General features: G+C 50.0%; 1 protein-coding gene across 6 annotated transcripts in view; it reads left to right on the forward strand.

Moving 5' to 3' along the window:
* Nucleotides 1-13,842, forward strand: part of cep112 (centrosomal protein 112) — a 53,616-nt gene that overhangs the window by 8,169 nt on the left and 31,605 nt on the right. For all 6 annotated transcript variants that reach the window (XR_001966295.2, XR_001966296.2, XM_018756075.2 and 3 more), the window contains exons 7-16: nucleotides 3,963-4,010; nucleotides 4,105-4,182; nucleotides 5,888-5,974; nucleotides 7,400-7,499; nucleotides 7,690-7,808; nucleotides 8,271-8,414; nucleotides 12,348-12,502; nucleotides 12,775-12,904; nucleotides 13,380-13,472; nucleotides 13,749-13,808. Coding sequence is in view for 4 of the 6 variants with exons in the window: in XM_018756075.2 (XP_018611591.2) it covers nucleotides 3,963-4,010; nucleotides 4,105-4,182; nucleotides 5,888-5,974; nucleotides 7,400-7,499; nucleotides 7,690-7,808; nucleotides 8,271-8,414; nucleotides 12,348-12,502; nucleotides 12,775-12,904; nucleotides 13,380-13,472; nucleotides 13,749-13,808 (1,014 nt within the window). In the remaining 2 variants the exon portion in view is untranslated. The remainder of the gene's footprint in view (nucleotides 1-3,962; nucleotides 4,011-4,104; nucleotides 4,183-5,887; nucleotides 5,975-7,399; nucleotides 7,500-7,689; nucleotides 7,809-8,270; nucleotides 8,415-12,347; nucleotides 12,503-12,774; nucleotides 12,905-13,379; nucleotides 13,473-13,748; nucleotides 13,809-13,842) is intronic.

Here is a 13,842-nt window from a genome sequence, read left to right on the forward strand (position 1 = left end):
TCGAAAGCAACTTACAGTGTTAAAACTACATAGTTATTTATCCATATATGCAGTTGGGTAATTTTACTGGGCTAATTTTAGGGTAAGTACCTTGCTCAAGGGTACTACAGCTGGAGGTGGTGATCAAACCTGCAACTTTTGTGCCCAAAAGCAGCAGATCTAACCACTACATCAGCTGTCTGTGCGTAGTACATATTTGCTATGCACATATATGTACAACGTATACCTGTTTATACATAGTATATACTACTTATGTATATATCGTGTGTGTATATATGCTATAAACGAATAGTGTGTAATATACAACAGCGTGTGTGTATACATACTGTTGTAGATACAGCTGGTATGTGTACATATATGTGTATATATATGTAAAGATAGACTATTCCATGAAACAGATATTTACACACACACGCACACATTTTCAGAACCGCTTGTCCCATACAGGGTCACGGGGAACCGGAGCCCACCCGGTAACACAGGGCATAAGGCCGGAGGGGGAGGGGACACACCCAGGACGGGACGCCAGTCCGTCACAAGGCACCCCAAGCGGGACTCGAACCCCAGACCCACCAGATAGCAGGACAGCGGTCCAACCCACTGCGCCACCACACCCCCTGCAGATATTTACAATTATATTAAAATAAATAGTAAGTTTACATCTTCTATTTAGCTGATGCTTTTCTTCAAAGCAATGTAGACCTCATAGAAAATACAGTTTGTGCGTTACATTAGGAGAAAGAGACAGTTGCAGATGTGACTCTTAAGTATAGTTTGCTTCCTTCACCATATGCACTGGCACTGATCACACAAGTAGTTGCATAAAACTTTGCCAGAATCTCACTGATTCCTAATCACCTTCGTAGTATTTTTTTTTTTTTTTGATACATATAAACATTTACATTAAATTGCAGGAATGGCTCTGTAATGGACTGATCCGAGCTTGATCGTGAACATTTATACCTTACGTGGTCTTAAGAGCTCATGAGCGAAGTGAGTTCGGAAGAGGTGAGCTTTAAGACCCTTTTAAACGTGGACAAAGATTCAGCAGTTCTGAGCGAGAGGGGGAGGTCGTTCTGCATTCTGTATCGGCTGTACAGGTTTGATGGCAGTAGCGGGAAAGCCACACAAGAGAGTTGGAGTAGTCCAGATGGGATGTCACCATGGCCTGGACAAGTAGTTGGCCAGAGTCAGTTATGAGGTAAGGACGGATCCTACGGATGTTATGCAGGATTTATCTGCAGGTCCTGGTTGTGGCTTCAATCATCACTTCCAGACTCTTAGCTGAGGAGGTAGGCAAAATGAGTGAGTTGTCCAGTTTGATCGAGAGATCATGACAGGAAGACAGGCCAGCTGGAAAGTGTAGGATCTCTGTTTTGGAGAGATTGAGTTGTAGGTGTTGATCAGACATCCAGAAATGTTCGACAGGCTGGCAGCGATGCGCGCGGAAATGTCCGCTCCAGGTGGAAAGGACACCTTTGTGTCCAAAGGCAGCAGCTCTAACCGCTACACTACCAGCTAATTTATCCGAGCACAATTGTTTCAAGTAGCTCCTTATTAGTTCACATAAGTATTTGTTTCAGGCTGTGTCTACACTTTTCCACAGACGTTCCAGCTGCGAATTGCACTGTGCTGTTTCTGCAGTAATTTCTGAATGAAAAATGTGCCGTACATTGAGGAGGCCCGGTTTGTGGGTCTCGCAATCGCTGCCTGAAAAGCAATTCTTCAAAATAGTGACAAATATCCGCACGCTCAGTACAGATGAGTGTTTCTACATTCCGCAGTGATCCGGGGGTCAGGTGTTTTCTGGACACCCCTGTTGCACCTGGTTTCCCCGGGGTTCTCAATCCAGCGCAGCGCTCGCACTCGCAGCGGCGTGCGCCGGGCTGATGTCGGCTTCTTTGTGAGTCAAAGGAACATCTGATGGAGAAATGCCTGATAACATCTGAGGCCCTAAGGGAAGAGGTTGTGTCAGTGTAATGACGCTGCATTTGTCTTTTTTTTTTTTTTGACCGAGCTCTTACTTTATTCGCTTTGGAGTGTCCTCGTTCTTGCCTTGATTTATTATGTTTTGTACTCATGCCTGCGGCTCACACCCTAGGCCCCTCTTCCACCTGCCCCACACGTCAGAGGAGCTGATGGTCACCGGTTCTACCCCTCCGCCGTGGAAGTGCAACGATACAAATTGTATTGTCGAAACCAAGTTGGAATGTGTTTAAAAGAGAGCGCAGCCTGACTGAAGCGTGGCTTGGCATACGCTTTGTGCATGGCCGTGCTGGGAACTGTCAGGTCAGATTGGTGTGTATGTCCTGGAGCATCGCCAGTGCGCTGGGTGAGGCGTCTTTGTCGCTGAACAATGCCTGGTGAGCAATATTTCACTTCGCTTGTGACCTCGTCTCCTAGTTCCGAATGACTTTTCGCTGAACACATCTGCCGTGGGTCAAGCACGCACGCTGAACACGCGCTTCCTCTTGTTGCTGTCAGGTATAGGCCACGGTCAAAAGAGCATCCATTGTGAGGGAACGTCGAGGTACCAGAGAGAAATGTGAGTACATGTGGTCAAATTGGGCTGCAAAGGTATGGAGGAACTGGACAGGGGAGTGAAAGCAAAGCAGCAGCAGCAGCAGACAACAAGGGCCCCACATCTCAGGGAAGTGGTGCAGGAGAGCTGGGAAGATGTCGGCATGTTTCCTGCTCAGACTTGTTCGCTGAATGCTTTGTGTAATAAACTGATTTCCCACTAAGTGTAATGCAAAGCTGTTGACTGGGATAAAAACTGTGTCCGTTCCGGTAAACAGCCTCCAGACACGTACCTTTTGTTGCGGCAACAGAGCGAAACGTGTCGGTGATAAACACGGTGCGACGGTGCAGTTCATGCTGGCGCAGAGTTGGAGATGTGCCAGCAAATAGAGGGGAAGAATTGGACATCATCTGTTTGAACCTCTGTTTTGTATTCAGACATAGTGGATGGTTTGATTTCCAGAAAAGCTCATTTGTGTCAGGTGGGGTAAAAGTAAAGAGGGTGTACAGTAAACATGGTAGGGTATTGTTGGCAGTGACTGTTGTCACCAGAACCGTTTGGGCTGAAGCCCGTCAGAAATGGTGTGTGGATGTGTGTGTGTGTTTGTGATGAACTTTGAACACTTCCTGTGGTTCAAGAACCAACCCTGGGCTCAGCCAAAGCAGCTGACTTGATTGACTTGTGTAAAATTGGCCTGGTGGCAAGTCAGGCTTACAGAAAGCATGGACGTGCGCATGTGCGCACATACGCACGCTAGGAACGAAAACACGGTTGTTTATTTTTGCGGACCACCAAGACACGCTGAATGTCGGAGACTTGGGCCGGGATTAAACCGCACAGGTGTGTGCGTCATATGGGCTCTGTTTGAAAACACAGCTGGAAGGGACCGTGTCTGCGCAACAACTCTCGACAATTCTCCATTGTCCCGCTTGCCGTCACTTTAGCTGCACACTCGAGGTCTTTACTGTTTTAATGCTTTGATTGTGCATGTGTATCTAAGCTGTTAAGCCAACCAGTGTCTTTCAGCCCTGGAATAAGAGAATATGGGCGGCTTATCAAAATAAGAGGGTTGTAGCTCCCCTGGCAGAAAAGGATGAAATGACTTTGCCCACCTGTGTTTTTCCCTGAAGACTTGAGGGCGCTTTGCTGGGATAATGAACTGGAGTGCGTTTGTGAAGCGGTAGGCACCTGGGTGCACGGCGCTCCCGCGTTTTCGCTCCCAGGGAGTCGAGGACAAAAGGCCCACAATGTCCGAGCAGCGCTCGGAGGCGTGTTATAATGCGATGTGCTCTTTTCTGTGAACGGTGCATGTTAAAGGGGGGGTGGCGTGTTCTCCTGCTTCCGACTGTGCCGACGGCGGGTGGCGTCCGCTCCATACTGCCGCCGCCACCGGCAGGAGCCGATGAGAATGAGCCCTTTTGTTTATGTTTCACTTTTTCAGATTGAGAAGCCCAGGTACTTGAGGGAGACGCCCATCCCCCTCTCTCCGGTAAGATCGACTGACGCTGGTCGTCTGCGTTGAGAGGACACGGAATTGGTTTGGTTAACTTTGGAAGCTTTATCGCATTTTCTCTTTTCCTCAGATTTACCTCAAATCCAGCCTTGGAAGAAATAACAGCATCTATGAAGAGCAGCCCTCAGGCCGCACACATGAGAAGGAGGTAGGCTTCAGAGAATGACTGGTGACCTCCCGGTATGACCCAGGAATGTACTCTGGGTAAGAGGAGTCCACATAGTGACTCGTGTCAAAAGATATTAGTTTTAATAGTTTATTACCACCTATCCATCATCAGTAACCACCTATCTGACGCAGGGTCACCATGGTCTTGAGCCTATGCCAAGTGTAGGAAAAGAAGCAGGGTACATCTAGCATGGGAAGCCAGTCCATTGCAGGACGATTACATAGACACACAGTATGTGATAATTCACAGGCATCAGTTCATCTGAAAAACGTGTGTTGCGACCATGGGAAGAAACCAGAGCACCCAGAGGAAACACACGCTGACAGACGGACACAGTGAGAACATGCAGAGTTCACACAGGCTGAGCCAGGTTCAAAACCATGTCTGACTCCACGGCCTTGGAGCTGCAAGGCCCTAGGAATGCCTACGGTGGTTTATTATGGTTATTATTGTGAAATGAGAAGGAAGCAAAAAATGTGGCAGGTCTTACAACTATTAAGATAATTCACACTGCAGCATCCAGCTCAGGGAATAAAACCTTTCAGCTGAACAATAGGAAATACTCGGTTTTGGTGTCACTGTGTGGCAAGGTTCACAGAGCCTGATGTGGTCTGCTGAGTTACGCTGATGTTGAGGATCATAATCAAGAATTTATAACAGCAGCAGCCGAAGGTTTAAGCAGCTATAAGAAATTAAACATCAGCACTCGATGTTTTAAATGACGTGAAATTAGGAGCATCGCTGCTCGGACGGTGTTCCAACATTCCGTTAATGTGAGGACAAACGGTGGCACTCTGATGGTTTTTTTTATTTGCTCTCGGTTTCGGCAGCGAGTCCCGCCGTCGACATTTGTCTTTGATGTAATTTTCCCCTCTTGGCTGCGACAGTTAAATATAACATGGGCCATGACTGGGCCTAATTACCATTGCCGCTCTCTTCCTTCGGGGATGGGCTGTGCTCAATTAGATAAACTTCCATCAAAGAAGTGCCCCGACCCATTAAGACCAAACAATCGGAGCTGCTCAGCATTCCCGGAATTCACTTATGCCCAGTGGAAGAGTCGGCCACATGATTTGTATTATTCCATTCAACTTAAGTAGTTGTTAACAGTCACGGATTAGTGCTGCGAGAGAGCGGCACATGAAAGAGTCCTCAGTAAGCCTCACAAGATTGTTTTTTAATGGTGTTGGGAGAGTTACGAGGGGGTTACGGGTGGGGTGGGAGGGGGGTATTGGCACCGTGACAGCCGCCTGTCACTGAACCCCCCCTCCCCAGTAGCAAAGTCGTGTTGATGACGTGTCGACACCTAAAGTTTCCCCTTGTTGGCCGTCGGAGCCCCGCTTACCCAGATCATTACGTCAGTCGTTGGCACGTCTGTCTTGCGTTCTCTTGGTTACTCTCTTGTGGCTTGGCATTTGTCGGGGTTCTGCGGAATCGTCGTAAGATCGACTCTTATGCTGTCCTTTGGACGTCAGCAAGCAAGGATGCGCACAAGTTGTTCCTGATGTGCTCCTTTCCCCCATGAGGACTCAGTGTAACAGCTGTAAGTTGTGGTGTTTGAACTGTACATTGAGTTTCCTTTCATTATTTCACTCTTTTCGCTGCTATTCTGGCTTCTGTACTGAAACGCTGCGGGCTTCCAGCCAGCGCTTCAGCTACTGCTGCCTGTGTTCCTCCTCCACAGGCTGAGATGAAGGTCAAGGTGCTGGAGGCCCGACACCAGGAAGAGAAGCTGAAGATGCAGCAGAAGCATGACTCGGCTGTGCAGAAGGTGAGGCCTCCTGGTGCCGGCGGTATGCTCGGTTCACCCACCGACAGTTTGGAGCACCTTCCTGGAGTGGGCAGCGTGACAGAAACGCTGCTCTCTTCTCTCTGAGCTCGAGGTGTCCTTGATGCTCTGACCCCAGGCAAGAGGAAAGAAATTATTCTGCAAGGTAAATTATAAGGCAAGCGCAGCGGTGCAGCAGGTAGCACTGGTGCCTCACCGCTAACCCTGGATTGAGATATAAAGTAAAATCCGGATCGGTTTATGCGTTTGTTTGTTAGTTCTCCCCTTGTTTGCATAGGTGGCCTCTCACAATCCAAAAGTGTGTTACACGTGGCCAGGTGAACAAATGGCTCTCGGTGTTGATGTGAGGCTGAAGAAATGTATGCGTCCTGCCCTCGGTGTCTTGTGTCCCGTTCCTCCGGGGAAACTCCGGACTGCCATGACAAACTGTGACCTGGACAAGGGCTGTTGACACTGGATGCGCGGAGTGTAAATTATAAATAAGTTTGTATAATAAATCTGAAAAGAGACGAGTAAACGTTCACTTGTATGTGCAGCACGTGCGTTGTGTAAAGATAGTTATCGCTTCTCTGAGCAACGGGCTGAGTGCACACAATGCCTGTGTGGCGTCCACGGTTCCATGAGACGTGGCGGGGGGGGGGCTTGTGGACAGAGACAGGATTAAAAACATATGAATTGGGGAGGAAAATTGGGGGAATATGCCGAAGGCGCCGGCGCTCCCGCGGGCAGCTCTGAAACTTGTTTGCTGAAGCGGTCCCTAAAAGGTTGAGATGGCGCTCCTAAAAGCGGGTTCCTCTCCCCGCAGTGCACTCCCATCCTGGACCCTAGCTTTGATTCGCCGCGCACACTATGCCAAGCATGACCAAAATGTATGATGGCCAAATTGTCTCTCCTCTGTTTTTTTTTTTTTTTCCCTTTCCTTCCCCTCAGCAAATGAAGGAGCTTTTACCCCCTTTCAGTGCCTTTCATCTCACCCCTCAGCTTCACTGCATGATGGGCTGAGTACAGAGTTCGCCTCTGATCAAGCAGAGAAAAGTTCCCTCTGCTGTGTTTCTTGACTTCGTAAAGGAGCAGCGATACTTTTCCCGTGTCCAGAAGTCGGTTCAAACTCGCGCGGCCGTGCTGCGCTCGGCCCTTGTGCCACCCCTCCGTCACGCTCTCGTGGAGGGGAAGGCCCGGCAAAGTGCGCATAGCTACCTCGCTGCAGCAAGACCCTCGTGTGATCTGTGTGCCTCTGTGAGTCACCGACTAGTCTGAAGAGTTTCGTCCATCTACCACCGCACGAAAGCATCAAGCTGTGCGTCCGGCCCTGTCTGTCTGTAGGTGTGCGCGTGCGGTGTTTGCCTGTTTCTGCGCGTGTCGACGTGCACACGTGTGCATCGTTTGTGCCTCTCTGTCCCGTGTTAGATCTTGGACAGAAAGAACAGTGAGATCGAGGAGCTGAAGACCATGTACAGGAAGAAGCAGAAGGACTCGGAGGAAACCATTCGCCGGCTCGAGAAGAAAGGTGAGCGCAGGCGTGGCAGCCTGCAGGGTGCGTCTGCGGAAGGCTGGTGTTCTGCTAGCTGCGCGAGTTCTGGTTGCTGAGGTCAGAGCCTGAAAATGGCAGAAATTAAGGGGACCGAGGCTTCGGACTCGAAAGAGCAGCTCGTTCGTGCAGCGTAACTCCCGGTGTGACGCCGGCTTCTCCTCCACAGCGCAGGGCCTGGTTCGGGAGTCGCAGGTGGTCCGCCAGAGCAAGGAGAAGCAGATTGACGAGCTGAAGAAGATGTCTGAGCAGAGTGCCGACTCGCTGAGGAGCGACTGGGAGAAGAAGGTAGTGACGGCGCAGCGCCAGCAGTGGGACCTCAGGGCAGTGCTTCATTCTTTGGTTTTGAGTTCCCGTGAAAGGGAAGCGCTGAGGTACCCAGTACCTCTGTAGGGAGGCAGTGCTCCTCAGTATGTAACACATAAATGGCGCTTCCCGGGGACAAATGACATGTCATCATGTAAAGTGTGGTGTGGGGACAGCTGGTAGCGTAGCTTAGAGCTGCTGCCTTTGGGTCCAAAGGTCAGAGGTTCGAATCTTGCCTCCGGCTGTAGTCCCTTTGAACAAGGTACTTGCCCTAAATTGCTCCAGTAACTTCACCTAGCTGTACAAATGGGTGAGTAGCTGTAGGTAGATTAAGGCTGTAAGTCGCTTTAGAGAAGCGCGTCAGGGAAAGGAATCGATGTAAATGTGTGTCGGGGTCCCCTGGGCGGAAGGCTGAGCTGTGTGTTACGGACCCCCTTCCCTCAGCTCCATGCAGCCGTGGCGAAGACGGAACAAGAGAAGTTTGAGCTGCAGAAGAAGCACACAGAAAGCATCCAGGAGCTGCTAGAAGACACCAACCAGCGCCTGGCCAAAATGGAGTCAGAGTACGCGGCACAGATGCAGGCCACCGTGAGTGTGCTGCCACGCAGGGCATTGTGGGATTGCTTCTGTTGGACGGAATGGGAGCGCTTGCGAGTCGAGGTGTCTTCATTAGGAACGTCACCTCCTCGCCCTCTCTTTATTCCACACTTAACTAACAGGACACTAATCTTTGGAGCCTGCGGTCTGTAGAACAGGCACGGTATTACAGAGGTAAAAAAAAGGGGGTCATAACAGTTGGTAATAACTGACAACTGTGTTTAGAATCCGCGTCCCTTGTTTTCGAACAGCCCAAGTCACCGGGCACCAAGTTACGAGTCCCTGGCTGCATTGATGCCCAAGTCTGAGTTGATTTAAAAACAAGAGGTTTCGTGATTAAAACGTTTTAAATGAACAGTTTGTTTTTCAGGATCCAGGCAGTGACATCGTGACTTGCTGCCTTCACTGTTTCACTTTTCCTAAACGTGTCTGTACTAAATAAGCTTAGAAAGGAGCAACCAGAAGCGAATGTGTTGATTTTGTGACTCCTATTATCACGATCAGTTTTTGAGCGTGCTGCTGTGTTATAAGCAGTGGAACAGCACGCAGCGAAATATTACATGTGCGTTACGATGCGTTCGCATTTTCACTTTGCCATCTGAAGCATTTTAAAGGCTGTTTTCAAAGCGTGTACACCGATGTGTTGCGTACTTACAGTAGCAGTAGTTCTGACACAAGCTGCACAGTCTGCTCACAGGTACGCATCGCGTCGCTATAGAAACAGGGGCAAGTCTGCAGGAGCAAACATTTTATCAGCCCTAACGCTGACCTGAAGATGTGGTTTCTGATCTCGGAAGCCAAAATCTCCCACATCGTTTTCGTTCCAATGAGGTATATAAATTAAAGGTTGTGTCAAAGCTGATATGGACAAGCAGTGTATGAAATAACAAATTTCATTGAGTAAACTTGTCCGGGGAAACAGGGAAAAGTTTTTGGTGGAAATGTAGCGACATCCTCGGCCTTCCTTTTCACCCGGCAGACATTTTTGCGACTGCGGCAGCTGCTGACGGCTTCTTGGGCTGAAGTTATCGATGCCGAGTTCCCTCGTATTCCACTTGGTGCTACCGATTTGAAAAACGGCTGTTGAGACGTTGAGGACATTAATTCTGAGGCTTTTTTGCACTGTTTCCCTTTCTTCATTTTCCCTTTCACCTTCTAAGCGTTTCGTAGTGGTACCGTTGTTTTGTCACTCAGTTAAGTTTGCACTGAAAGTATACTGTGTGTGTGTGTGTGTGTGTGTGTGTGTGTGTGTGTATATAATATACACACACACACACATTTTCAGAACCGCTTGTCCCTTACGGGGTCACGGGGAACCGGAGCCTACCCGGCAACACAGGGCGTAAGGCCGGAGGGGGAAGGGGACACACCCAGGACGGGACGCCAGTCTGCCGCAAGGCACCCCAAGCGGGACTTGAACCCCAGACCCACCGAAGAGCAGGACTGCGGTCCAACCCACTGCGCCACCGCACCCCCCTGTATATAATATATATATTTTGAAAGTAGCTTTTTTTTTGTTGTTGTTTTTTTGGGGGGGGGGCAAGGGCTCTTGTAGTTTTTCTTTTTTCCCCCCTCCCTCGTCTTAAATAAGTCCCTTGTGTGTTTCCTTTCCGCTGTCTTTTGTATTCTCTCGTCGCCGGTTTGATTTGAAGGTGATTCGAAGATGCAGCCTTTAACGCTGCGTTCAGCTGGCGAAGTCACGCATTTCCACTCTTGCGACTGAGCATAACAAAAGGGCCATGTGCCCTAGTTAACATTTCAGCTGAGCGCCATCAACATTAGCAGACTTGGAGGTCCGGGGGCACTTGTCACGTGTGACGGCCTCTTCGATAACGCGTACCTGCTATCGGTCATGGAGTGCTACGTACGCGAGGCATGTCGGCAGCATGAACGCTATCTTCTGTGCATCCCTTCAGTATGCTTGTGTGCATGGGTATGCATGCGTGCACGCAGGCAGGCTTGGGAGCGGTGCCCCGGGTTCGTGAGAGTGCACGTGTGTCAGCTCCCTGGGCTGGAATGCGTACGTGTGCAGGCGGCACGCTGCACTCGAGACCGCGGGAGATCGCGGCGGCGGGGGGCTGCCTTTCATCTCGGTACCGCAGCGCTTTGATGATAAGTGCGTGGCAGCCCAGCTCTGCCGCGGTGGCACGGCCGAGCACCGTTTCACCTGCGTGCCGAAAGCCGTCCGCCGCGGGCCTCCGCGTAACGCTCATGCTAATAGCTTTGTCAACACAAATTAGTTGAAGGGAGAATCACAAATGCAGCCGCCCGCGTTACTTGTTTACGGTTTCGGATGTTCCAGGCGCGGCCGGACCTGCAGAGTCCCTGCCGCGGTGTTGGGCTGAAGTGATGTTTATTTTGCCGTTTGTCGCCGTCACTTCAAGTACTTTGCTGTGACATTTGTGGGGAATTTGTGTGTGTGTGTGTCCAACTTCCCACAGGTGCGGCGGAGGGCACATGGCACTGAGAAGCGCTCACTGTTATCAGACGCCGGAGACATTTCTGCGCGCGTAGCGGCGGAAGGCGGTTGTTTTTCCTAAAGGTGGTTTTCTGCTTTCCATTGAAACAAAGGACTTTTACAGCTTTCAAGGTTTATCTCTAATGTTGCGAGCCCATCCAAAATGCGCGCTTGTGTCAGCGCCGTCTGCTTCCCCCATCTCGGCGGACTCTGTGTCGTATCGTTAATCACAAGGCTGTCATCGGAAGCGAAACGCGGGCGCTGTGTGGGCTGCCGGCTGCCACCAGCCATTTCCATTTGCTTTTGTACGGTGACACTTCAGTTCCCTGCGTCTGTCTCGCTGCAGCGAGGCCCTGCGTCTGACTAAAGCGTCACGAATGGCCGCTGTCCCGCCTTGCGTCCCGCTGTCCGAAAGCAGCCCCTGCTCTGTTCGCCGGAGCTTGCCACGAACGTCCCGCAAGTCGTTCCGGAACACCCCGTCGCTCTAATTCCGAACGAACTCCGTGTCGGTGGCATCTCGTGCCATTTGCATGAACATCTGAAGAAGAGGCAATGAAAGATGCAGTAAACAAAAAGAACAGTTCAGGCCTGACAACTAAACAGCGTTTGAAGGTTATTTCCAGCATCGCTGCCGTCTTTTTCTGGGTAGAAATTCACTTCAGAATTCATATTTTTTTCGTAGGACAAACGGCGTGCATCGACATCAAAGACGGTTTTTCAGAAGAGAACATCAGATGAGATCTTTAAAGGTCTACAAAGTCAGGCTCTGAGCGCTGCTTGGGACTGCAATTGGACGGGAGATGTATGCGGAGCGAGGCTTGCCGAGCAGCCCGACACCTTCTAGCTGTGCACAAACCTCCTCTCCCCCCCCCTTCCTTTCTCTTCTCAAAATTGGGAAAGTCGGAAGCCTTTTATGGATCTGGGGCTTGTCAGATCTTAAATTAAAAGGGGTTCTCTTTTGAAGTCCTCGTGCGGTTGGTTTTATGGAGATGACAATAGCGTAAAATATTTATACAAGAAAGCTTCTGAAATTTTCGATCTTTGAGCTTTTTATAGTGTTGTTGTGTTCGATTTGAAAGATCTGGCTACCTTAAGCAGTGCAAGAATATTTCACAAGTATTTGCGTGCGCGGTGTCCCTTGTCCGGTTTGCCCAGTCTTGGGTTCTTCTCTTCATTCTCCTATCTGCCACGTTTGTACCACCGTGCAACCAAAGAGGCCTCTAAGCGCAATGCAGTGTGGGGAGGTCAGGATTCCGAAAACGTCCTCGCTGGTCATTTAGTCTAGGTGTTATTGCTCGACGTCGTAGTGATTAAGGAACCGGACCTGTCCAGTGTGTTCTTGATGAAGGCCCAAATCCGCAAATACCGCTGGGAGCTCGACACGTCAAAGGCTCCCTGGACAGAGGTGGGAGACTGTAAAGTGCCACGATGTGACTGACTGTGTCCAACTGCACTGACCCCACCAGGAGAAAATGGTGAAGGAGCTGGAAACGCGGGTGAAGCAGCTCTCCGTGGAGGTCGAGCACGGCAACACCCTGCGGCTGAAGGTGAGCCAAGAGAAGACCGAGCTGGAGGTCCAGATCGCATCCATCAGCTCTGAGCTGCAGGAGGCCAACCGTAGGTGAGATCCCCCTGCACCGGTTCGCCGTTTAACTGGACCTTCGCTGTCTGTCCCGAGTTCCTCCCTGCCGTCCTCAGGTTCTGTGCAGGAACGGGCTTAAGTGTGTCCCGAGCACAAATCGGTTTCCGAAACACTATAGGCTGCTGACGTGTTTTCCGAGGCAGTAAAACGGAACAGAAACAGCAGACCTATCGATGCACATAAAACTATTGTTGCGCTGCTCTGTTAGGGGTGCATTGATAAGTGACGGCGGTCATGCTCATTCCCTGCAGGTGTGTGTCTCTCACGCGGGAGAAGGAGCAGCTCATCGAGCAGCATGACCAGACGCTGCAGAAGATGCAGGCGAAGCACGATGCTGATATGAGCCACTACCAACAGGAGCACATGCTCTCTGCCGCTAAGGTAATGGGCGTGGCCTCGTTTCGAAGTGCTACACCTTCTGTCTGTCTGACATTCTTCGGAATGGAAAAAACATCCTCACTGGTGTCACGACACAAAGCACAGCATAAAAACATTGTATGCGAAGCATCCCTGGTGCTGTTATGTCCTCAGTGAATGATGAGAGTGTGTCACACCAGCAGAATTTAAGAGATTTTTGTGACACCCTTTTATTTGTGAACGTTCGCCCAAAATAGCTGGTCCCTTTATCGGTACATCATATAATCTTTAGTTAATGCTTTCCGTTTAATTTCAGTTTAGCTATTAATGTGTTCAGGTTGATATTTCGACAGCTTCTGCATTTTCAGTCGAAGCAGTTTTATTTGCGGTGCAGAGCAATTATGTTTGAATTAAAGGAGACCTGGTAGATTCTCCTAGTTCCTGTATGGTGGAAATTTCTAAATTGAAAAAGTGCAAGTTGACCGAGTGCTGCTTCCAGGCATCGGAGGTGATGAAGGAAATGGAGCATTTGGTGTCACAGCTCAGACAGCAGCTGCAGGACAGCGAGCACAAGCGGCAGAAGCAGCTCAGGGTGAGACTGCCACCGTCGATCCTTTTTCGCCCCCAGCTAACACGCAGTCGGTCAGATGTCCCCTCGTCGCAGCTACTCCATCTCTTCAGTTCCTGCATTTGGAAACGCAGCCCTCGTAGGGTTTGTTGAAAAATTTTGCTGTGCGCGGCGAGGAAAAGTTCAAGGGAACGCATAAAGTGACGGGCCGATTCTAATAGTTTCATCACGGAATTGTATTTGTTGTCATCCGTCGCACCAAAGACAGCGACAGTCAGCCAACTGTTGTGTGTTTGCTAGGATCGAGAAAGTCAGTTTCAGCAGGAGAAATTGGACCTTCAACACGCCAGTGACAAAAAGGTAGGGCTTAAACTCACATTAATTTTCACGTGTA

Source organism: Scleropages formosus, chromosome 8 (assembly GCF_900964775.1).
Source record: "Scleropages formosus chromosome 8, fSclFor1.1, whole genome shotgun sequence".
Classification (NCBI taxonomy): Eukaryota; Metazoa; Chordata; class Actinopteri; order Osteoglossiformes; family Osteoglossidae; genus Scleropages; species Scleropages formosus.